At 41.7% G+C, this 26945-nt stretch overlaps 2 protein-coding genes across 2 annotated transcripts in view; both read right to left on the bottom strand.

Moving 5' to 3' along the window:
• Nucleotides 1–17468: 17468 nt before the first annotated feature.
• On the bottom strand, nucleotides 17469–20234 carry LOC307255543 (zinc finger and BTB domain-containing protein 14-like). The gene is made up of 2 exons (XM_080034231.1): nucleotides 20153–20234; nucleotides 17469–19467 (listed from the first exon to the last, which is right to left on the bottom strand). Exon 2 carries the CDS (start codon nucleotides 19442–19444, stop codon nucleotides 18266–18268), a length of 1179 nt encoding a protein of 392 aa, XP_079890357.1. The 5' UTR covers nucleotides 19445–19467; nucleotides 20153–20234; the 3' UTR covers nucleotides 17469–18265.
• A 3607-nt stretch (nucleotides 20235–23841) lies between these two features.
• Nucleotides 23842–26945, bottom strand: part of LOC307255240 (band 4.1-like protein 3) — a 43141-nt gene continuing 40037 nt past the window's right edge. Inside the window, exon 25 of the mRNA XM_080033892.1 lies at nucleotides 23842–24948. The gene's annotated coding sequence lies outside the window, so the exon portion shown is untranslated. The remainder of the gene's footprint in view (nucleotides 24949–26945) is intronic.

The raw sequence follows: 26945 nt of genomic DNA, 5'->3' as shown, positions 1-26945 counted from the left end.
TAGGTTTTCATGCCTCCTCCCCTCGTCTCCAACCCGCACCGTTTTCAAACACTTCATTACTGATGAGTTGCAAAGCAATGGATTTTTTAAACATTTCACTGACTCCATCTTTTGGCACGGGGGATTTTTTGTCTGGTCCCTCTAACAGGTTTGAAACAGATGGCAGGAGTGACGAAGGAAAATTTCAGACAATATCGAAACTATCTCGAACACTTGCTTTAAAAATCTGTCAGAGTGCCTGTGATCTTGAGCCTGTAATGGAACCATAAGTGTGGACTGCAGAACAGATTTTGGCATAATGTTATTGTCCAGAACACTTTTGATTGATAGCTTTTCAAAATTAGATCCTCTTGTACTTTTTCTGTTTACCAAATAAGAGAAATGGTCCCTTTAAAAGTCGTGGCGACAGCAGGAAAAAAAAAACCTTGGCTGCTTAAATGGATGCAGTCATGTTTTCATCAAGTTTTTATGGAGGACTGAGAACTGGTGTTATTATTTTCATGTGGCGTTCCGTCATTATCCCTCGTTTTTCTTACCCTTTAATTTATGAGGCAGCACCATGCAGTCAAAAACAGAACCGCTCACAGCTTTGTATTGTATTTTTTTTTAAACTTTTTGTTGCGTGCAGTTTGTTTCACTGTGCGAAAGAAGAAACACATTCTGAACACATGTGATATTGGACTAAGCCAAGTCATTCATCATTTCACAGCATTTGGTTTCCATTGACTAAATGCACATCAGATTTATGTAAAGGACAAATGTCGACGGCATTGATAAATAACTACTTTTTCTCCAAGATTTTTTTATTTTTTTACATGCATGCTTTGTGAATTAAGAACACAATGCAACAGTGGTTCTAAACGGTGTCCCTGCAAGTCTGTATATCAGATTTTCATTATATGCTTCAGCACTCACATTATTCACTAAGACAGATATAACATCAGCAAATGTAGGCTTTTCACTTTGTGTGTATGTTGATCACGGTTGAAGTATTTCTAAACCATCTAAAAAATATAGACTAATTTCTCACATTCACATTCAGACAGCCTTCAGTTAAGCTTGATTGTATTCAAGAAATATTACGCATAGTGCTGTAGACATCGCTGCCATTTACAGTATATAGTCAAATTCTACTAAAGGCCCATTCTGTCTAGCACAGTCTGCAGCCGCACAGGCCTGTGGAAACACACCCCGACTGCTGCACCGGTCCACATTCTGAACAAAAGTCAGACCAGCATTCAACCTGTCATCATGCTGTATTTCGGGGCTGTTTGACGTCAACATATGCCGTGTTCTTCCATAAATGAATGCGGGGCAACAGACATGCATGCAAATGTAGAAGTACACTTGAAAGGTTTCTATTTAAGTATGCATTATAAAACTGATTTCCATTTGTAATTCCAAACTCAGTATTTCCAAAATAAATCTTTTTCCCCTACAATTGTTTGGTATGTTGTGAGCCATAGTCAACCCAACAGGTGGAGGTAGTAACCTCACAGGGGATCAAAAATAGTGTGGAAGGAACTGCTATTGTTACATCTTTGATGCTGATAATTCCATCACATGATTGTGCATTTGTGCGCTGATAGTTTTTTTTAAGAAGGAAAAGACAGTTTAAACTTTCATCTGTTTAATGTAAAGTTTTCTCTCCCTGTGGCTACCCTTGACCTTACGGCAAACTATTGTAAATTACAGACAAGCTCTGGTATCTGTTCTCAATATTGAATCATGCAGTAATGCCTGGTCAATAAACAGATGTGTCGTAGTACAGCTGAGGTGCTGTTGGTTCGGAGGTGGTGCGGTTTGTGTAATGAAGGCCAAATCAGATGTGGAGCGACAGAACAATCCGTATGAGCTCAAAGGCAAACTTTCAGCATTCCTCATAACGGGGGCGGACCACCCATAAAGACCCCCTACCCATGCCACCTCCCCACGCTCACCCAGCCCCTCTCCTCTGTCTCAGGGTTACAAGGCCTCGCTGGTCTGCAAAAGAAAATGTCACAAAAAAGAGAACTTGAACTTCAAAAGGCGACTAATCTGAAGTAGCCCTGAGTTAATCGTGTGCATCTGTTCCACAGCCCTGAGGCTTCTGAACCGCAGGAGTCTCGCTCCGGCGGCTGCTCCTCCAGGCAGGGAGCAGCGAACACTAATCCAAAGACTGTTCAAATTAACAGTATACTCAGTGTTTTTGGAGAAAATAACCTCTATGGTAAGTTCTGTTGACATAGCCCCATGGAGAGATAGGCCGTCATTTGGAGGTTACTAAGGCTGATGTTCCTACCAAAAAGTCTGATTCTACGACAATGTAATAGAAGCTAATGTCATGGCCTCAGTAGAGAATTTCATTTTAACATGGAGGAACGATGCAAAAATTCATCAAGTAGGTGCAAATTCCAAGATTTTCTGAGTTTAATTTGTTTCGAACTAGAGCTCTCCATGATAAATGGCAAACAGACAAAGTCGGCAAGTAGCTGGTGAACACATTTAGCCGCTGAAAAACGTTGGTTAAGACCAAGACTAAGATAAAAGGAGAGTTAATATTGGTCTTAAATCCTCCAGGTGGCCAGCAATACACTCTATTAATACTGCATTAAAGGAATAGTTCAACATTTTACATTTGTCTTTGCCTCACTCTCCAGGTCAAGAAAAGGCGACAGAAACCGATCCTGTAACTGTATTTTCATGTAGAAATGGGCTAAGGTCACTCATCCAGGTTAGCTTAGCTCAAACACAAGCTCACAAAACAAGTTGAGGCCTGAAATGCATCAGTTCCTAATACCTTTCTCTTGGTAAACAAACCAGCCACACACAGTCAATCGTTTGCATAAAGCCCGGCCACAAACCATCTTTTTGGCTGCCAAGACCAGATCTGGTTTAGTGTCTCCGTGGAGCGAAAAGATCTGTCCTGTTCTTTTCTTTCTCCTCCCTTTTCTCTGGCAGATGCTAAACAAGCAAACCCAGATTTTCTTCTTTATACACAGTGTCTGGAAAGTAGACTGCTTTCTACAATATGCTGTTAAAAATAACTCAAATCAATCAATATAATATATAAAAAGACCAGATTTTCAGTGTACACAATGTATTGTAGCTCTAACTTTTTAACACAGGAAATGAAGAACCGTAGTTTATTCTTCACCCCAGATATTAGCGTGACAAAACAGTCCAAACTGAAGCCCACTCACTCACTTTTTCAGGAGCTTTCAGCAGTATCATATGGTCTTTATCTGTGGAAGGAGTTTGCCTAGTTGTAATGATGATGGATCTTCTGAGAGATGTTATGATTTTATCAATCAATCTTTGAGATTTTTTTTTAAGACTTCATCATATTGGCGAAAGCTCCAGAAAAAAGTGGATCCGAACTTTAACGCGTACATTTTTCCTAACCCAAAACTTACATTCTGTTTTAGATGTGCTATGTTACTGAACTGGACACTGGATACAGGGTTTTAACCTACTTCATTAGAAGGAAAGCTGGCAAAAGTTGGGAAACAGCCCATCATGAACGACGTCTAAAACATACGTATTAAACATCAAATGTTGACATCTATCTATATATACTGTATATGTGTTAAGAAAAAAATAACTTTTAAGTTAAATAAAATAACATCTACATTTTGAATGTGTATTGTGTGGATACAAACCTGCCTTTTTATCTATTAGTTCTTGTTGATTTGTAGATCATAAATTTTTTTTATCCTTAAATCATAATAATTCTGTGCTAACAAATAATTTTTTTCTAAATAAATATTGTATTGTATTTCTTACCATGACAATTGGCACTGAAGGCAACTTTTTTGCTCTTTGAACCTTAACCCTGTGAAATCGTTGAAGTGCTACAAGGTCATGTTGTGTGGCTAAACATTGCTCAACTCCCCCCACCCCTCCCCCAGGAATCAAGCTTAATTTTCAAGCAGAGATCCCAAAGTTTCCAAAGATACCAAATATGTCAGACTAAATTACAGCACATGTGCAAAAAATGATCCAGCAGACGTCTGGTGTAACCATAAGAACATTCTGATTAAGTGTTGGAATGAGCAGACATTACACTGTGTATTTTTCTTTTTACTTGAACTTACTTGAAGGGAAATGTAAGCGGGCAAATCAGGGATCAAGAAGTAAAATCGCATCAAACCATTCCTATGCGTTTGGACCACGGATCATCGTTAGCAATATGGAAACATCCTTGTTTAGCTATATTGATGTGTCTCCCTACCAATACCATATGGTCAAATTATTTCTTTCATGTGATATTTACCCGTCAATGTTGCTCAGAAAAGGTGTGTAAAAGTGTGTTTACTGTCACCAGATGCTATCCAGTTCTGCACAAGATCGACCCGTGTAATCATATGACATGACACACAGAAGCCAGACGTCACTGATATTCGTTATGGCAACATTAGATTTTCTCTGTATTTGCTAGTAATGACAGGCCCCACACACACCCGAACCTAACCGTCTGCATTCCTTAGTGTGGGGACACAGGCAGAGAAAAACATCGCCTATCACATTTCATCCTCTGCACCACCTTTGCCAAGCAGATAGCAACTCCAGTAACATGTGGCCTGCCCTTGAAGGCTACCCAAAGCCACATGTGTGAATCCCCCACCCCCTCACACACACACACACACACACGCACGCACGCACGCACGCACGCACACACACACACACACACACACACACACACACACACACACACACACACGCACAGGGGCAACCTGGTGTCGTTGGAGTCGGCTGATTAGGGGGGAAGCCAAAAATCAAAGGAGCGAATCTTGAAAATTAAAGGTCCAGGCCATCTTTTATTCTCTCAGGCAGGAATGCTTCTCATTAGACAAATGCCTCAACTTGAACCAGCAACCCACAGATGCAGATTGGAGTGGGCGTTCGCTTTTTTTAAAAACCTCTTCAGAAAAATGAAACAAAAAGAAAAGGGGGATTCTTAATGTTTTCATTGTGTGTGCATGGGTTTAGATTTGAACGAGGCAGGATGTGTACGTTGATTTAAATACAACTGATTGTTGTTCCATGGTATGAGCAAGTTGTGGATGAATTAAATCAATCAATTAAATGGTTAGTTCACCTAAATCACCACATAAAAAACATATTCTAACTTAAAGCTGAGGTGGAGGATTTGGGGAGAAATGGCAGTTGGGATAGAGATTCGAATCCAAATACCTCAACCGCTCCACTTGTTCTCTTTGGTCCCTCCTCTATGGTCCCTCCCTGACACGCTCTACACCAACAAAGTTGTGCCAAAGTGAATGGACAGTCCCAACAGCCAATAAGAACAAAGAATCGGAGCCTCGCTCTGATTGGTCAAAGTGTCAGCTCATGTTAACTTTGACCAATCAGAAATCACATACCCCAGCTTTAAGATTAGTTAGTTCTTACAGTGTAAATAGCTTGTAATACCAAGGGATATCTGAATTTTCTTCAGCCATTCATCTACAACATTTCTGTCCAAATTTAGGCCCGACATACTGAGCATTATTGAGCTATCCCAGAAAAAAGTTTACAATCGTGAGAAAAATGTGGCGGAATCATTGGTCGACAATCCAAAACAGTATTCCAAGAACGCACTATGAAAACCATCCACCGATGGATAATTGATGGCTTTGCATCAGACACGGTCTGCATTTTTTTCTGAAAATGACAAAAAGATTTAAGACACGACTTTCACAATGCAGCTAGCTTCTGCTTCTACGTCCCACATCTACAAACCCACCAATTGGTACACAACCAAAAAAAAACTCAGGAAGGATTTGCAGTGTATTAATAAAAAAAAATAAAAAAATGTCAGTGTCAAATCTAGTGAGTGTTTCACCGCAGATGGATGACATGAGCTGATGACATGTCTTTTACTTGTGTTTTTCTTTATAGCCCTACCATTCACCAGACATTCATTACACAATCATGACATATACGTCAAAATTGATCTCTTACAGGCTGTGACCAAGATTTTATTAGACCAATCTTGCACCGTGTGACATGCGATGAAGAAGTATGATATCTCAAAACCTCAGCAGATAAAACCAAAAGTGTCTGCACAGCGGGAGGGGCTAACTTTAAACATTCGACTCTCTGTCATTTGTATGAACGTTTAAAAAAAAGACCTGTAGCAAAATAACAATAAGAAAAAAACCTTATTATGATTCCTTCAAGTTTTATATTGAGTTTAGCTGCTGCCCTCGCTATGTGAGTAGGTGTTCAGCTACAGCGAGCTAAACAGACTTCCAATAAAAGTTAAAGACAGCCGTGAACTGTGAAAACGATATTGGACAACAGATTGAATGTTATAAAATAAGGTATAATGATTGAAAATGACTAATAAGCAAACTGGATCAGACAATTTGACATCAATGTCAAGTCCCAGCAGGACGTAAAACAGCAAATAATCAGATAAACTTGTGAAGAGAAAAAGGTGCAAAAATGTTAGCCAAAAGGTTTAACTTGTTGTTACGAAGAATGTTGTGTTAGCAACACAGTAGCTGCAGACAGCTAGTCTAATGGAAAGCTAGCAGTTAGTAGTAAACCTATTAAAGACAAACTAAAAAACTAAAATAAATATAAACAAGAACTATACAGCCTATAATAGAGATAATGCTCCAACAGGATATTTTTGGTAACAAAACAAAAAAACCTTGTCAATATTTGCTTGGTCACATAGTTCACAAAATTACCGAGGTTACAACATAGTGGCGGCTTCTAGCAACAGTATGTTCGACTAAAAACGACAGTTGAAATAACGCTAAATAACATACTAATCAATAACAAGTTAATCGTAGTTGTAATGACCAGCCAGGAACAAATTTGTCAATGTCAAAGTTAAAAAAGATAACAGGCATTCATCTCCGGAGTCACATTTTCCATCACCTTATCTTGGGGGAAAAAATAATAGTCTCACATCTGAACAAGTGAAGGTGTGGAGAGCCATAAAGTCATAAATCACCCTCCCCCCAAACACACACACACACCCCATCCCCGTCCTCTCTGTGTTCATGACATGATGGATAGGAAACACTTGGGATCACGTGTTTATGTTTAAAGTGCCTCAGATATTACACCCGACACCTACGCACATGTTTGACTTATGTGAGTGTGCATGTGTGATCATGGCGTGTGGAAGGCGACAGTGATGTGGTGAGCAGGATGTCCGCGCACAAAGCGTATATCCACTTTCTTTCAACTAACAACAACTTTATCTAGCTGGTGAATTATTCACAGCGGGGGGACACTTAATCATCTGAGTTTATTTAACCTTTAGGAAAGCCTGCCCAACAGCCAACAGGGCCGTGTCATAGGTGTGTGTACACAATATAGGGAAAGGCATGCGCTAAGTGAGTGTGTGTATAGAAATAAGAGTCAGCGACGTATCCTGTTTACATTCACACGCTCCACTCCCTTAAGCTGTTACTAGTTTATAGTCTGGTATAAGTCAAGTTAACGTCCCCTTTGTTTCTCTTAAGCTGCATTATCTTTAGCTTTAGTGGCCTGCAGATGTGTAGAGAAAGAGGTCAATGCTCCCGAGCACATGGCACCCCATTTTAGCCTCTCATATTGGTATAGTTATTGTCAGTCCACCTGTTCCCTGCACACACATAGGGCATCCATTTTGTGCCAAAGCAGCAACTGTTGCACCAAAGGGGTTGAAATCCCTCTGAAAGCAGCCCGCCCGCCCTTCTCCCGACGAGGTGTTTATGGCAGCAGGTTGGGATTTAGGCACTTAAGCTATGTGACCCCCCCTGATCCGTCAGTCAAATGTAAAAACAGTCCCTTCATTCCTCGGGCCAGGGCCCCTAGCATCGCTAAGCCACGGTTTGAAATCCTAGATTGTAGAAATATCGCAGAGAAATGTCCACCTTTTCACCCCCCGATTGAGTCTCTTAAGTGTGAAGAAACTCAAAGGCACTTCTGGACTGATGGTGTAACACGCGGCTTCACATGATTTCCCAGAAAAAAATGCACACGTAACAACTGCAAACTGATCATCTCTTTTCTGCTTCTCTCTTTGTTCTATTTCAATAGTTCTGGCAGGCGCTACCTGGTAGAATTAAGATATTTCCTCAGCAAACGTCAACCACAACATTGGACTTATTGAATAACCAACTCTACTGAACCACCACATCTAACATTATGTCGGGGGGCTGTTGCCAGATTGCGAGTTCAAACCCTTTGGCTGCCACGCTGTTGACCGCTTGTGATGGTTTTGAGACAAGGCCTCTACTGTCCATGGAGCACGGGGCAGAGTTAGGGGGGTTACAGCTGCTGATAACGCCGGCGCGGGGCTGATTCGAGTCATGTGTGACAGGATGAAAGCAGATGTATCCAGGGTGAAGTTTAAAGTGGTAATCTCCGGATTGGTGTCGCCTCCATCTTGGTGAAATCTGTAGCACTGAGCGGTCTCTGCTCTGGTTTCTATTCACCACACTCACACTAGTCAAAGAGAAATATATTTTCTGAGAAGATTAGAAGTTTCTTTAAAATATATATATGTTGACAGGAAAAGTATGGCAATGTTTTATGGACTCTAATGTTCGTTTAGCTCTTGGTTTGTGTTTAAAGAATGAGCAGAGGTTGCATAAAGTTTTGACAGAAGAACAGTCATCTGCATGTCATCTTTGAGCAAAAGTTTTGCTGTAAAACCAGATGCATTATGGACATTAGAAAATTGCAACGATGAAATGACAAGGGGCGCTCGTGGTGTAGTGGTTGGAGCGCCAAACAGCAGGTAGCAACTAGCTGGTGAACACAATGTAGCATTTAGCAACTCAAGAGAGCCAGACATTTTCCTCTGGATGGTGGAAAGCAAAACAGAGCTAAAAGAAGCCTATATTTATGGTGAATTATGAAAAATTAGACATTCATTGAGTGGAAAACCAACTCCAAGGAAGGGCTAAGATGGGCCCTGCTAGGTGTGTAAAAAGCATGGTAAAAAGGTAACTCTTTGCTACATTCACATTAAAATGCTAACTTGTCAGATGCTGTGTTTTCAGCTTTCCTCGCTGCCCCTTAGTGGCTAAAAAAATATCAAATCTATTCAACAGTTTTGAGTTCTAAAGTTGAGTTCGACTCAGTTTTTCCAATCAGTTTTTCCAATTGAGACAGGCTTTGTTGTTGAGTTAACTAAAATAAAGAACATCAGATACAAAAATCAGTTCAATGAGTTTGTGACTCTTTCCCACTAGTGCTACTGATTAGACAAAGTTTTAACATTCCTCACTATCCTGTAATCATCACATATGGTCACAGTGCACACGCTATTCACCACAGGCTCACTTTAAGACACAAACATATCCTGATTGAATAAGGGATGGGGTCACTTTACATAGAAATCTAATAAAACTGTTCCTACTGTGTTTGTTATACCTGTTAATATTCTGCCTAAAAACAGACATATGCACCTAACAAATGTTTTTCATATCAGATATCAGAGAAGCGTGCCTGATAGATCAATATTTTAACCTTGAGTGTTGCCCAGTGGGGGCCCTGGTCTCAGTGTCTGGCAGACAAGAACTCAGGCCCCTCTAATGAACACCAGACACCACTACGGCTGGATGACATCAAAGTTCCCCTCCACACTCAGACATGAGACGAGGCCAAGCAGAGACAAAACGAAGCGATTCCTTTTATCATTTATTTTTACCCCTCGGGGGGGACGTCCTTAGATTAAACGCCAAAAATATAAAGCATGCCCTTCCTGAGACACAGACTGGAGAAACAACCACTGATAATTGATATCTGAACACCTGCTGAGGGAAAGCGACAGTGAGGCTTGTCTGGTCTTTGGGCCAACACGCATACAACAAAGATTCAACTGTTCTCTGTTCTTTTAGTCCACAGAGGATTCACTTAAAGGTTTGAGTCAGCGATTCTGGAGAATGCTTGTTGTCGAAATCACTTTTTGTCTAAATCAGTGAATATCTCCTCACAATCGAATACCTGTTCCCACTGTGTGTGCTGTGGAAGAAGCTGGTGTTAATACACAGCCTAAGCTCTGTAAACCTGTATGTAAACAAAGGAGCCCGCCATAGCAACATACCAGTTTACAGAGCCTATATATTCTGCATTAACACCAGGTTTTTTTTTCCAGCGCACACGCAGCAAGAACATGTGGCGGATCATGAGAAGAGATTCACTGATTTTGTCAAAGAGTGATTTCGATAAACAAGCCTTTTCCAGGATCGCTGACTCCACCTTTAACATTCATCTGAATGAGATGTTCACTTCCATCTCTGCCTTGACAAGCCTCTATGAAATACGGTGGAGGGGTTGTTCGGGTTTGACGTACCTCTCTTCCCCTAAGGGAGAAACCGCACAGTAACTAGTGATCTCGTGATGGTGGAGTCATGAACTGGGAGGAGTGAAAAGACAAGAGAGTGGGCTTTCTTTACCCCGAGAAATGTCTGGGGACGATTACAAAGCCCATTTTGGCAAATAGATCTGACTCTTCCAAGAAGCTTTTAGGTGAAATGTAATTTGTATCATTGATTATGTCATGCAAGTAAATCAAGGTTGTCTCTACAAGGAGCTCAAGATTCTTTTTGCAACTGAAGTTCAGTGTGAGGTCAAAACGGGGTGAACACTAGTGCTATCATTGGATAAACTTACTGCGGTTATGTGCCTGGTTGTATGCCCTATTGGGTATTCATCATTGATTCCTTCCAAGTTTCAGTTGAAATACTTTTGACAGCTTCTTTGAAAAGGAAACTCTTCAAAGCTGAGGGAAATGAATGATACGTTTCTTCTAGGATGTGGGGCCACCTGCTGTGAGAGACGAGGAGCAGGGCAGACGAAAATGTAATCATAAGGTTGAATAGGATGTAGATCATTTTGATATAAAATTCAATTCCAAGTCCAAAAACTACAGTATTTTCCTCCCAATTTGAATTTAAATATAATTTTTTTTTCTTTTTTTGTTGTTGAGGAAAATCTAATTCCTGTCTGATTTGCATGAACTGACACTAATCTTGAGACATCAGTCAAGATGTGCTGTATTCACTAACAAGGGTTTAGGGAAATATACAGGCAGGTCCAACTCTTGGCCAAATCAGATCTCTTAAAATAGATTCCGATCTGGTTCAGAGAAAATTCAAAATAAATTCAAATTAGTTGTGTTCTGCTATGAATGTCACTTTTTGTCTACAGGGATTCAATGAATATTGAATCTAGTATTTAATTTAGTCAAAAATGTTCTCAAAAAAGTTAAAAAAAAATATATATATAGGGGAAGGTGGGGTGATTTGTGCAACTTTTTACTCAAAGTGATTTTAAAGTGAGGCCTTGACAGTTATGTCTCCAACTCAAATATGTACATATATTTCAGGATGTTGTGCATCCCTGGCAATAAAAACTTTGGATCTGGAATAAACTGTTTAAGAAATATAGCTTTCGGAAAAAAAGTTGTCTTGTCGCACAAATCACCCCACGTAGTGCGGTGATTTGTGCGTCATTGTGTCACAATGACAAAGTCACCATCATCATCTTTCTGGCCATCTGAACTCTCATCAGTGGTGTCGTTAAGTGGAATTGAGATGTCACTCTCTCCTGAGCTACTGTAGACTATCACTTTCTTTTGGTGACCAGCGTATACAGCCATGCCACTGGCACAACTCTCAGAAATGTACTTTGCACTAGTTGCTCCGTGCTTGTGGAACCAACTGCCACCTGACAAATGTGATTCCCCCTACATTTCTGCCTTTAAATCAAGGCTCAAAACCCATATGTACACCCTGGTGTTTCCTCCCCATTAACCTCTGCACTACTTACTTACCTCTGCACTACTATCTGTGTTTATGTGGATGTATGGGCTTTACGTCTTTTATTTTGGTTATTGTTATTTTACCTTCATTGTTTACCTACTGAATGCACTATGTACAGCACTTTGGACAGTGCAAACTGTCATAAATGTGCTTTTATAAATACATTTTACTTACTTACTTACTTATAACTCACCCAGGCCCTTGCGCACTAATCACCCCATCCCCAGAATTTTGGATAATAGGCATGATGCAGCAATTTAGGGTTGACATTGTGCTAACTATATAGACTCAAAGTGTAGCATACCAAAGCACTAAAACATGTGTCAAATGTTTTCAAACGTGTCTATAATTGTTCAGACACAATAATCAAAAAACCTTGATCATGGAAATTTTACTTTGAAAGGCAAAACACAGTTTTTTGAGCTTAAATGTGCTTATATCTTATTCCTTGTGTCTCCCTTCTTTACAGGATGAGTCAAATGGATGGCTCTTCTTAAATATGTGGTCACATTTCCAATTTCTTCCACGGTTTTCTAGAAACAAGGGGTTTTGCAACTTCCAAAATGCACAAATCACCCCACCTTCCCCTATATATTTTTTAAATCCCCCCCAAAATTATGGAATTATAAATGTCTATAGTATGTGTGATTTAAAATAAAGACAGCACTAATCAAAGATATTAAATTTTTAACCAAATGTCTTGTCATCTACAAAATGGGTACGTCTAAGTAACAGTTTCCAGATCAGGGTATAGATTACAGGTGACGTATTTTATAATCAGATTACAGTTGCTTGTTTCTTTTCATGCCCTCAGCTCCACTCCCCAGATGTGTTCTAAAAAAACAAAACAAACGCTGCCTTCAGATCCGACAGTGTGATGACCGAGGGAATTTCATTAGAGTGAGACCTCCATGACCGGGACTGATAACAGCAGAACAGCGTGTGCTCTGTCTGACCAAAGACAGCCTTCAGTTGTTATCTGTGCCTGCCGGTAAGGAGGAGAGAGAGAGGGAGAGAACTGACAGGGGAGATGGAGAGAGAGAGAGAGAAGTGATGGAAGGAGGCTGGGGAGGTCAGAGGAGGAAAAGGGGAGAGAAGACGAAAACATTTAAGATATTTATTGTCATATGTACAGTAAACAGGCAGTTTACTGTACAATCAAATTATTACTGTGTTTGTTCTCCTACACACTTGGAATACTAAAACTAGCATAAGCTATAACAAAAATATAGTACAATATAAACATAGTAAAAATAAACTTTTCAGATTTTTGAGTTCCGAGGCCATTACCAATTTAAACTCTTAAGTCCTGCATTTGAGCCAACTCATAATCTTTTTTTTTGTGGCATTTTTATGCTTTATTGATAGTGTAGAGACAGAGTTGAAATGGGGCAGAGAGGGGAGTGACATGCAGAGAACGACCGCGGGCTGGAATCGAACCCCGGTCCGCTGCTGGCCGAGGCCCATGGGGGGGACACCCTACCAACTGAGCTAAGGGCGCCCCTCCAACTCATAATCTTCTGTTGAGATAACTTAAATGTAGGACGTTTTCCTTAAAACTTAAGGGGTTTTAGCTGTCCTCAAAAGTAAAAAATCTAGCAGAGAGTTGAGTGGAAAAATTTGAGTTTTCCTAACTTTTTAATTTTTACTGTAAGGAGATAACAGGAAAGGAGCAACAGAGATAAAAAGTGACAAAAGAGATAGAGAGAGAGAGGGAGAGATAGAGAGAGATAGAGAGAGGGGACAGTAACACATAGGAGAAGGTGAGGGATGCCTGGGCTCTCCACTGTGGAGTGATGCGATGGTAATCTCTCAGCTGCAACATCTGCTCCATGCTACCAGAAACAATGACTCCTGCAGGCAGATCTTGGCGATGCGGCCCAGCCTAAAGCCTGGCTCTCATTTCTGTGTAGATGTCCAGATAACCCACCTCACCTCACCTCACCTCCTCCCAGTCTGACTGTGCAGGTCAGCCCCATGCCGATCTACATAGGCACACCTTTGTCTGCGGACACAGCGGGTCACAGTTAATAAAAAGCTGCTTCTCTCTGTGGCCTGATGGGTAGCTGGTCAGACATAAGGAGTTCCTGTGTTTAAGGTGATGAGTGAACCACCTTCCAGCCTCCCAGAGCACATTCCTCATGAGATCCTCCTCGCATTAATATGACATTTACTCTGAAGATGAGCCGTTAATCGAGGGTTTATTTTACAGCTGTGTCACCTTCTCTCAAGTGCGCTGCCTCACAAATCAGTTTTAATTGTCCGAGTGTGTGTGTTTATTCAATAACTGGGGATATATTCGCATATGGAAGATGATTTATGCTTTTTCTTCTTAAGGTTTTTTTTAGGGGGCCTTGGAGATCACATAGAGGACATAAAATGCCTCGTGAAAAGACACTGAAGGGACAGAGAGACGGCGTGATCACGTTGTCCTTAAAAGAGTGAAGGAATTCCAGATGGTGCTCAAGTGGAGGGACGACATCACAGGAGACTATATGGCTCATGAATGTCAGCCACTCTGATTAAAAGCCTAGTCCGCTTGGGGAAAAGAAAAGAAAAAAAAACTGCTGGCTCTGCCTTTCATGCTCATTTATCACATGGAATTGTTTGTATACAGTTGTTTTATTCCCCCTGTGTTCGTTCATTTGTGTGTGTGTGTGTGTGTGTGTGTGTGTGTGTGTGTGTGTGTGTGTGTGTGTGTGTGTGTGAGTGAGAGACAGATGAGATGAATGTAATTAAAGTTTTTTTTAATTAGACGCTGTTCTTTTCTGGGAAGCCTGTGGCAGCGCTGGGTGGAGCCAGAGTGGAGACAGGAGGTTTGTGGTCTGGCTGAGGGAACCACGCCGGCCGGGGTAATGGAAACCGGGTGTTCACTGTACACATATACACATACATGCAAAGACACACTGGGGAAGGCCTACACATGCACGCACACACACACGCACACACACACACACACAAACACACAGAAACACACACACTGAAGCTGAAGGGAGAAAAACACACACAGAAAGCCACATAAAGTTATGCAGACATGAATCTGAATGCACCCCCCCCCCAGTAGTAATGTATGCCACACGCATGCTCACACACATTAAAAAACATAAATTCACTCGTGTGACTATTTGCATTATAGAATTCAGCCTGCTGACACGTAAATACCCTAAATAGTGATGATGTGTGCATTTGCATGCACATGCACGCTCATGCATACATAAAAACAAATAAGGACACACACACACACTGTTCTCTCTTCCATCCTCCACACAATCCTCACGCACAGGCACGGATGAGCACACGCAGAGGCACATGCATGAGTGCTCATCCACTCACTGCCTGTCACTCACACGCGGATGTTGCGTGCACACAGAGCTCATTATACATGCATATAGTGCACACACACACATACACACACACAAACACAATGCGTGAGTGCACACTCGCACTCCCCTCACTGGCCCCTTCCCCCCACGCCCTTCCCAGTCATTACACATGCATACGCACGCACACATGCGTGCACACACATATAAATGCGCTAACAGGGCACATGCTCTAGCACACACATCCTCCAAACACACAATAAGCCCTCATCACTCAATTCCCTAAGCACGCACACACACGCCAATATAATGCACACATTACATTTCAAACCTCTCTGCAAATACACACAGACTCACACGCACAGGCAGTCATGACACAAAGGCACACACACACACAACCAGCTCCAACAATGTGATACACACAAAACCATATCCTGCAGCATTCACTGGCTTTAGGAGGACACACACACACACACACACGGATACAGCAGGCCCAGGAAATGCACAAAACAGATTTGGGGCATCTACTGACATCAGTGAGGCAAGGCCCGCCTTTTCCATAAGACACTGACGTCAGTTTTCCATTCATCTGTTTCACCCTAAATTACAGGCGATCAAACCCTTCCTCTGCTGACAGTTAAGAATAGGTGGATCTCATATACATGCAGCAAACAGGGACCACTTCTACAGCAGTCCTCCCCCCGGACTGAGCTGTCTAACTGTCATAAACAGGTACAGAGCATCTCCGTCTCACTGTCAACCAGCCACTGGCCTCCCTCCAACCACTGGAGTCAGTCACATGTATGGAAATATATGGAAAACACTGAGGTGTGAGCATGCATACATTTCACAGTGTGCAGCATGTGTGCCTCCCAGTCAGCCTGGCTTTCTTTAATAAACCCCCCTAGTAACTATTATTCAGCTGAGTACTACACATCAGTACTACTCATCTAGACTTGGGACAGTCAACATAAGCAGGTCAAATTGGGCAGCAACAGGTCAATGACTATGAACAGGGCACCATCTAGTGTTGCATGCAGAGTATAGGAGTTTCTCTTGACGACAGGACACAGCCATGTTGTGTGTGTGTGTTGGCTAGAGATATGTCCCGCGCAAAGTGTTTTTTAACTCTCACGAGACACTAGAGTGTTTAGTTTCACATGGAGAGCTGAACCAGAGAGCTAAAGGAACCCAAAGGTGCAGGGCTGGATGGTGGGGGCTGGGCAGCAGATGTGATTGTTTGCACAGTCCAGGCCTATAAACACTCTAAATCCTGAGGCACTGATGCAGCTATGGATGGAGGAAATTCAACTCCAACTAAAGACTCACTATTCAAAGGAGTAGTTTTCATTGTGGTTTTTATATCATTAGATCTAAGTGGATATTGGACAACGGTTAAAAATTATTTGAGGTGAAGTCTTCAAATGGCTTGTTTTGGCTTACTGTAAGAAGAAAACAGAAGACTATTCAGTGTAGTATCCCATGCAACAAAAAATGAGCAACAATTCATTATAATCTATTAATCGAGGAGGACATTTTTCAGGCTAAAATGCAAATAATTCTCTGGGGTCGGATTTTGAAATGAGGGTTTGCGGATTTTTCTCTTGTTAGAAATCATCAAAAACTGAACAACTTTAGATTTTTGACTCTTGTTGGAAGAAAATAAACATTTGAAAATGTCACCTTTGGGTCCAAGAAACTGGGATTGACATTTTTCACTATATTTATGACAAATTACAGACCAAACAATAATGAAAGGGAATGGTCAGATTAATCAATAACACGTAATCATTCGTTTTTAGCCCTTGTTATATCATTACAGGTTAATCTTTGCCGTGTTGTCATTAAATTGACCTTAGCAGCACATAGAGCAGCATGTCTTAATCCAAGTGAATTTTCAATCACTTTGATGTTCGTAATTTGGATTCAAATAGCTTGTTTTACTGACATTATGTAGCTGCACACATCTGTAGTCCCACATACTGGTCATTTGATAGCCAGCAGATCACTGTGTGAAAAAAAACAGATTACGAACTTTGTATGGACAGTATTGTTACGGTCTTAACCACACGTTACAGGTAGATACTTTTCTGTGTTAAGGTAGGAAGTTAAAACCATTTGACTTCCAACCAAATGAACAAACCAAACACCTCAATATTAAACCAATGGCAACTGCACATGCATCATTTCTTGCCACTTAAATCTCCACTAAACACACTTATTATAACCCTTGGCTGTTGCTTGCATTGTTTTACATTTTTCAACATTGTATTGTCTCATTCAAGTGTTTTCCAGGTTGATATGGGTGTGGCACAGACATGCGCGTGTGTGTGATATGTCTGCATGCTGAGCTCTTCAATACAAACCAAACTTTACAAAAACAATAAAACACAGCAAATGGTGTTTATTGTCAAAGTGTAGGAGTAGGACAATGTTATATGTGCATATTTCGTTATTGTGTATTCTAATTGTGCAACAAACTAAGCTACAGTATATACAGACATCTATCATTACCTGTTGATAGCTGGATGACAGTCATACTGTATAACAGTAAATCTAGTTGGCCGGTTGCTTGGGCAGGACAGCCTTTAAAGACAATCCGTCAATGGCCCAAGACTTTGGTATCATCTGCATCTGATGCAAAACGGTGACTCTTACAGTGTAATATCAATCAATACAACTAAACACATCCATTAATAAAAACATCCACATGAATATACTCAATGCAACAAAGGTTATGCAGAAAAAAAATCTTCCCCCTCCTTCCCCCCAATCTGTTTCACTCTTTTTTTTCTCCATAAAATCCAGTAAAGGTTAAACAAACATTTAAATGTTACATGTCCCATAAAAAGTAAAAGAGAATAATGTTATTATGAGATCCCTCGGTCTAGATAGCAAACGATGCTTTGTGAAAAATATACGTATAGTAGAGTGAACTAAACATTTACATGATTTTACAGGTGGAAAGAAAACATCGTTTTTTTTGACATAAATCTTTAGAATAATAATACAGCCCCCACAGTCTTATGAACATGCTATGATCTCTCGTTACTCACTCCGATTATTGTCCGTGTGACGTCGGGCTACTCGGCCCGTCACAGGTTTGTGGTTGTATCAGTGTGTGTACATGTTGTGTGTGTTTGTATGTCAGTGTGAGTGTGGCTTGGTGTGTGTCTGCTAGCAGGCTCAACAGTCCCCAGAGTTATGCGAGTGTGGCCCGGTCTCCAGTTTCCAGTCTCTCTGGTCGGTGGTCTGCTCTGCTGTTGCATGCTGGGACGACGCGGCGGGGGACTGGGACATGTTTCTGCGTGGGTTGCCGCTGTGCATGGTGTTCCAGTGGCGCTTCAGATCCGACGCTTTGATGAAGGCTTTGTCACAGGAGCCGCAGTTGAACGGCCTCTCTCCCCTGTGCTGCCGCTCGTGGTCCTTCAGGTGGGACTTGTGCTTGAAAGCCTTTTCGCACATCTGACACGCGAAGGGCCTCTCGTTGCTGTGCACCCTCTCGTGCCTCTTCAGGTCGGGCCCGCGGATGAACGCCTTGCCGCAGACGACGCAGCGGTGCGGCTTGAAGCCCGAGTGGATCTTCAGGTGCTCCTTGAGGTGCGCGGCGGTGGTGAACGCTTTGGGGCAGTGCTCGCAGCCGAACGGCCGGTTTGCGGTGAGAAGACGCTCCTTCTTGGCGTTGTGGTCCAGGGGTTTGCCGCCCGGAGTCTGGCACGAGCCGTGGTCGCGATGGCCGTACAGCAGGTACTCTAGTTTCATGTCGCTGGATGAAGAGGAGCCCCAGCCGTGACCGTGTGCGTCTTTGGTCATGTTGGCGTTGTAGTTGTTAGGCTGAGACACGTGGGAGCCCCCCGGCCCCATACCCTCCATGCCCTGGTCGTAGAAGCTGTTCTTCCTCACCTCCTCCATGGCCAGCTCTTTCAGGATGGCGTCCTGAGCTCGCATGCCATGGTCGCCCGGAGCCTGGTTCTCTCTGGTCTTCATGTTGGTGAGCTCGCGCTTCTGCGTGCACAGGTTATCCAGGAAGTTGATGCCTAGTATCTGACCGGACGACATCATCATGTTGATGTCCTTCTTCCGCACGGCGAGCCGCGCTGTGTACATGTAGTTGAGAACTTCCTCGAAGATGTCAGAGCGGATGAAGTCCAGCTCCACGATGGAGTTGTCCTCCTCGCTCTGCTTCTTGAAGAGCTTCTTGAAGTAGTTGCTGCACGCGGCCAGGACGCAGCGGTGAGCTCGGAATTCTATGTTCTCCACCACCACCACCACATCACAGTGCTCTCCTTCCATCCTCTGCTGGTTCAGCATCTTCAGGAAGGTGGCTTTGTGGTCATAGTCGATGTATCTCAGTAAGTCTGACATGTTGCAGGTCAAAGTGGAGCAACCTAGAAAAAAAATTAAAAAATAAATATGTAAGAAAATATATAAAGAGGATATATAACAAAAACAGGAAACGGTGAAATATTTGTTTTCCCACATCAAAATCTTGCACGTATACAAAGCTGCAAAGCTGAGGGGTGGAGCTCCGTTTGCACGCTTCAACTGACAATATATACAGGTTTACAGTTTACACAATCACACTCAATTACGGAAATAACACGCAAGCAGTTGTTTACCGTAAAAAAAATGCAGGGAGTAAACAAAAGCAGCAAAATCACTCAAGCAGAAATCCTGAAGAAGAAGAAAAAAGGAAAAACACGACAGGCCCGATAGCAATAAAAGCCGCTAACGCTAATAAAATATATAACAGAAACAAACCGACGCACTTTTCTTAACTTCACTCGTGCGTGTCAAGTGCCGTGATCGCTTACCAGTGGCGTCGCGTGCAGAAAGGATAACCTTAGCAAAGACTATTTCACATTTCACTGCGCCCAGCCATTTTGGTCAGCAAGCCTCCATTGGCATGTTTCTGGTGCCTTTAAAGCAGTTCACAAACAGCGGAGCGCGGTGGCGAACCGTCCGCCAACAAATAAAAATGTAAATGTCCTTTTTTAAGGCCGCGAGGAGCCACACAGAGAAAAGCACGCGCACACAAAAACACACACATATACACACAAAAATGTTTATTACCCGAAGCCTGAACGCGATCCCTATGTTGTCACGCAAGGCAGTCGACGACGATCCAGAGCGAGCAGTCGTTTTTCCTCTTCCTCCTCTTGTTGTGACTCTCGGGCGCCACAGGAAACGCGGCGCTGTTCTGCTGCCGCCTACAGCACCGGAGAGGGTACTGGACCCAGATCGTATATACCGGGGAGGATGGATCACTCCGCGGGGCTATCTGCTACTCAAAACAGTAAAATGATGAATAACTTGGGAAATTAGGTTTCATTACCCATTTTAGAATATAATATCTATATAGGCCTATAGAAAAATATAGAAACATAGACCATTTAAATAAGAAGTAACTTAAGAGTAGAATGTTAGCCTTACTACTTCAATGTACAGTATCTCACAAAAGTGAGTACACCCCTCACATTTCTTCACATTTTTCTTTATATCTTTCCATGGGACAACACTGAATAAATGACACTTTGATACAATGTAAAGTAGTCAGTGTACAGCTTGTATAACAGTGTAAATTTACTGTCCCCTCAAAATAACTCGACACACAGCCATTAATGTCTAAACTGCTGGCAACAAAAGTGAGTACACCCCTTAGAAAAAAATTACAAATTGGGCCCAAAGTGTAAATATTTTGTGTGGCCACCATTATTTTCCAGCACTGCCTTAACCCTATTGGGCATGTAATTCACTAGAGCTTCACAGGTTGCAACTGGAACCCTCTTCCACCCATTTATGACAGCATCACAGAGCTGGTGGATATTAAAGACCTTGCGCTCCTCCACCTTCTGTTTGAGGATGCCCCAAAGATGCTCAATAGGGTTTAGGTCTGGAGACATGCTTGGCCAGGCCATAACCTTTACCCTCAGCTTTTTTAGCAAGCCACTGGTCGTCTTGGAGGTGTGTTTGGGGTCGTTATCATGTTGCAATACCACCCTGCGGCCCAGTTTACGAAGGTTGAGTGCACGTGGTCAGCGTCGTACACAGAGGTTGGCTTTGGAAAATAGACGTATGAGTGCTGCCAGCATTGCTGAAGGGCTTGAAGGGGTGGGGGGTCAACATGTCAGTGCTCAGACCATACGCCGCACTCTGCATCATACTGGTCTGCATGGCTGTCGTCCCAGAAGGAAGCCTATTCTAAAGATGATGCACAAGAAACCCCACAAAAAGTTTGCTGAAGACAAACAGACTACGGACATGGATTACTGTAACCATGTCCTGTGGTCTGATGAGACCAAAATACATTTATTTGGTTCAGATGGTGTTAAGAGTGTGGAGCGGCAAACAGGTGAGGAGTACAAAGACAAGTGTGTCTTGCCTAGAGTCAAGCATGGTGGTTGGAGTGTCATGGTCTGGGGCTGCATGAGTGCTGCCAGCACTGGGGATCTACAGTTCATTGAATTCTAACATGTACTGTGACATACTGAAGCAGAGCATGATCCCCTCCCTTCATAAACTGGGCCGCAGGGCAGTACTGCAACATGATAACGACCCCAAACACCCCTCCGAACGACCACTGGCTTGCTAAAGAAGCTGAGGGTAAAGGTTATGGACTGGCCAAGCATGTCTCCAGTCTTAAACCCTATTGAGCATCTTTGGGGCATCCTCAAACGGGAGATGGAGGAGCGCAAGGACTCTAATATCCACCAGCTCCTTGATGTCGTCATGAATGGGTAGAAGAGGGTTCCAGTTGCAACCTGTGAAGCTCTAGTGAACTACATGCCCATGAGGGTTAAGGTAGTGCTAGAAAATAATGATGGCTAAACTAAATATTGACACTTTGGGCCCAATTTGGACATTTTTTCTTAGGGGTGTACTCACTTTTGTTGCCAACAGTTTAGACATTAATGGCTGTGTGTCGAGTTATTTTGAGGGGACAGTAAATTTACACTGTTATACAAGCTGTACACTGACTACTTGACATTGTATCAAAGTGTAATTTATTCAGTGTTGTCGCATGGAAAGATATAATGAAATATTTGAAGAAATGTGAGGGGTGTACTCACTTTTGTGAGATACTGTATATCACTACACAGTACATTCTCACATTGCTATATGAGTGTACTGTAGTGTTTGCTACAAGGAATTTACTGTGGTAAGACTGTTTACGCAATAAACGTAGAATTAACATAAACCTAGAACGTAAAAGTAAAAGGCATCTTAAAAATATAAATATAATTTTTACAATAAAATAATGTAGCAAAATATATAATAAGTGTTACATGGTTACTTTACAATGGGATTTTTTTTCTGACACTATATGACCTCTGTTCGTGAAAGCCTGTGGAGACTGGAGAGAAACTCTTCTTGTGTCTTGATGTTCTCACGTAGGCCTACAGGGCTTTTTTAGCATCTACCAGAGGGGAGAAGGTGGATTAGGTTGTTTCCAAGGTGTGATGGATGGGTGTGTAGGCTACTGATGTTTCCTGACTCCTCGTGGACATGCATGTGTCCTCCATACATAACTTATATGTAAGTTGGCACCTGTGGAATTTAGTTTTTGTGTTGATTTGATTGCATTATTAACAATTTACAGACACAGTTGAACTTGTGTAGGCATTGTACTTTCTTGGTTGTTCATTGTTGCTGTATACTGGGCCTATAGTTAGTTATGTTTATATATCTTTGGTGTCCACTGACTGACTGACAGTTTAAAAAATACCTATCCAAAAATAACTAGATTTGTCAGTCTTAAAAATACTAAAATAAATATCCTGAAGGTCATCATGCATATAGGTGTTAAAAAAGGTCAGGGGTTAAATAATATGATTATTGCAACAGTTAAAGCACGGAAAAAGTTATTTTTATTTGAAGTTGTAGCTTTTGATCAGTACTTTCATTACCGTCTAGATATGTTTTTCATCTTATATTTCAAATAAATAAATATTACCCTGTCCTCCCTTTTCTGCACCTGACCCAGCAACAGAATCAGAGTGAGTCCTCTTACATTTATTCTCTCTCTGGAACACGCGCGCATGGCCTGCGGGGCGGGCTTTAAAGGCCTGCGTGCATTCAACATAATTACCTGAAGCTTTAAGAATCCAGCCTTATTTAACCCGAGGGTATATTTCTTTTAACTGATCAATTGAGTGTTGACTTTAGAGCATAGGACACGGGGAATGATAGATTGCCTGCAGTTTACAGATTCAGCCATTTACTTTACTACCACTATTATTAAAGCAGGAAGTTTAATAATCACGCGATGTTTATCAGGGTAGCCTACTTTAATGCCCGAGGATACGAAAAATACATAGGCTATTTTATTTTTATCTGTATCGCTCAGGCTCACAGGATTGAAAAGTAAATTTGTGGATTTATTGAAAAAAAAAATCCTTTAAATAAGATTAAACAATCTATTGGACATCACAATGAATTGATCACATCTGGATTATTAGTGTCAAGTGAGTATTTCCTGCCACATGACAAATGTATTTTACCAGCATTTAAAATCAGCTGACATAATGAGTCACAACAGCTGATACTTCTGAGGAAGAGCACTGGAAGTCAAGCAGTCGAAATATGTCAAGGTATTATTAGGTAAGTTAATACTAGTACCTATACAAGAACATTCTAATTAATTGAAACTAGAATGGACTGAAACATTTTTAGAATATGTATTTAACACCTCTTCATAACTCATTGTTAAAAGACACCAACACTCAAAATCAACGGTGGTGACAAGTTTCAGTATTGTGGTCAACATTTTAATTTTTGAGAAGAAAACAGCAAATTAAAAACAAATGCATTTGCCACGTTTATGTCACGGCTGTGCGGAGAACACAGCTGTACACGGACAACACTGGGGTTATTCAGATACAGTTGTACAGATGAGGGAGGCCATACAGGTTGACATGTTCAGGGTGGGGTAGGATGGGCGGTGGGGGGATTGACAGATCTCTCTTGGCTTTGCATCTAATTTGGGCAGAGCTAGGCAGCCTGAGCCCTTTGCCTCACCATTCACACACACCTGGGACGTGTGCTGCAGACGATCATCTACCCTGGGAAACATTCATAGCCTGCACAGGCACGTTAAAAATCTATTTCTCGCGCAGATATCTTGATTCCTTTGCAATTTGAATGCCAACTTAGACTTTCTCAATAGTGTTGAAGTGGTGGAATCAAAATGGCTGAGAAACAATGAAATACTGAAATGATCATAAAAAGGAAGAAAAAATGCAATTCAAGTAGGCGCGACAAATCAACTGTGAAAGATAATTTGCTATTCTCCTAGGAAAGCTTTGATATGTACAGTGCTGGGCTGCAGTGGCATACCCGACGGGTAAAAATCATCGGGTTGTTGGAGTGAGTGAGGCAATGCCTGCTGGCAAATGAGGTTGGCACTTCTACAGCAAGGTTAAATAGTGTATGCTCCCTAACATATACAGCCTACAGCAATTTAAGTTTCTGGAGTGATGGCTTTATTTCATAAATAAAAACGTTGCTACAATAATTATCTTCAATAATCATAAAAATGCATCAAAGTCATAAGGCAGTGAAAGCAAAAGGTTTTGCTTGCTGCACACACAGGGATTTCGGCGTGCAGGTGGATCGAGAACCATTATTAAAAATCGTACGGTTTTTGAGTATAATCTTGCCATGTGTTTTGATAATGCGACGTTGTGTCCTTCTCATGCAAAATGCATTTATTTATTTTGCAGGTGATGGTTGCTACTAGCGGCGGGCTGCAGCATTCGGAGAGTAGGAGCCTTTTCTAGTCTTCTGAGAGTCCCGGAGTTATATGTGGAGTTCTGGGTGTTGGATTTCTGGGAGTTTGAAGAGAAAACAGCCCTCAAGTGTTGTTACTCCTGGAAGAACAGAGGAATCGGCAGTTAGTACATCCTGCATATTTAATCACTATGAACCTTCAGTGCCAAAGTGCACCCTGCCAAAGACTAAGAATGAGCAACGTTTGCCCCCATGAAAAGATGCAAGGAGGGACTACATAGTTACCAAAATGCAAAAACACATAGATGCACACACAGGCTTCTCGGGCACTTTCTGGTTATGCCTAACATCCACAAACAATCGCTTAAGGTAGTGACCCAAAAGAAAATGCCATAATCTTTTTCATTTTGGTTTGACTTAAATTAAAACAAGACCCACAAGTGTTTTTCAGTACACCAAGCTTGTTCACCAAATTGACCATCTTGCTTTCATCAAAAAGTGGGAGAGACCTGTAAAAATTGTCTCCTTAATAGGGACGCTCACACTGGTCTGTCGCTCGCTGTGTGTGTTCTTGAACTAAGAACATGTTTGACTTTAATGTTGTTGAATGCTTCTGCCCCAACAGCCTGTGTGTATCTACAGTGGAAAGACACAAGCATCTAAAACAACCACAAACAAGACACTTAGTAGGCTATCATGTTAATAGTGCTACTCAGAAACCAGCCGGTCTGACACTGATATTAGACGGAACATTCACACACAAACACGACTAGAGGCAAGGCCGCAGAAACTAAGCCAGACATTCCCATCTGGTGAGTCACGCAAGCACACACATGCACACTAGCACATCCCAAACACCCGTTGGATCTTGGGATCGTTTCAGTCAAAAGCTGGTGGAATAAGTAGCTTCAGGAGCTAAAAAGATGAATTTTAGAGTAAACTGGACGGTAAAAGACAGTCTCAGCTTCTAGAGACAAGATGCTTGAGAGAAAGAAAGTGGGGAGATTGGAATGCAATGAAACTTTCCCCCTCACGCAGCTCCACACCTGATATAATCCTCACAACACAGACAGCGGACAAGTTGAAACACAAATGGCTACATTTGTGAAGTTTATACAAACACCGCTAGGCAGACTGCTGACCCAGCCCCCCTACACCACCCAACATAGAAAGGAGGAGTGCACCTGAAAGTTATTGTTTCAAACATAAGTGTCCTCGAAACACAGTTTGAACATTTCAGGGATTCTCTCTCCCATGCATTAAAATGTTTCCTTATAGACACTGGACAGTTAGGTGGCATTACTACAGTGTAAACGTAATGTATTGACCATTTACTTGCAGAAAATCTTTATATATAATCTGAAATCATTTGTTATTGGATAAAAACAGTATCAAACTGATGCTACTTGTATTTGAACATAGTGTTTGTTTATAAGCATAACAAAACAAGCATAAATGTTCATCTTCAAATACTATTCCCCTTTTCTTATACTTTTCTGTTAAATTGGTAATAAATAAAAGGAGCTGTCCAGTTGTGATATATGACGTTTCTTGTAAGAACAGAGTAGGAAATGGACCAAAGCACGTCTGTGGTCCCTCAGGATCAGATTTCATTGGATGCGGGTTCGTCTGGCTGAGCGCTCTAAGAAGCAGAAGCCGGTTCAGCCAGTATTTACTTGCTAACCACTGCCGGCCCCCTTTGTGACGCTACACAATGTAGACAAAGAGAGGGGAATTTATTTATAGAATGTTGCGTGTCATAGATATCAATTTATTTATTCCTTTACTTCTTTTTATGGAAGCAGTTGTAAGATATTTTAGAAGTTTGTAAGATATGTGATTTTTGTGAAGATAACAAAACACTTGTCTATGTAAAAGGATGAGAGGTGATCACATTTTAGAGTGCATTATAAGAGGTGCATACATCAGTTCTCTCTGATAAAAAAGGGAAAGCATTTATTTCCAGCAGGGGGCAGTGTTGCAGTCAATTCAGAACAGATTGCATGAGACTGCCAGGAGTAGGTTTTTAAGGTTTTTAAGCCTTGTCATTACGAGTGGAGACTATAATATCCGGTCTGTGTGCGCACACACACGCATCAGACGACCTTTTCCCTGCAGGCAGAGTGGAGCTGGAATG

This window comes from Ammodytes marinus (assembly GCF_949987685.1).
Source record: "Ammodytes marinus genome assembly, chromosome: 9".
In the NCBI taxonomy this organism is placed as follows: Eukaryota; Metazoa; Chordata; class Actinopteri; order Uranoscopiformes; family Ammodytidae; genus Ammodytes; species Ammodytes marinus.
This window is presented reverse-complemented; position numbering and strand designations above follow the sequence as displayed.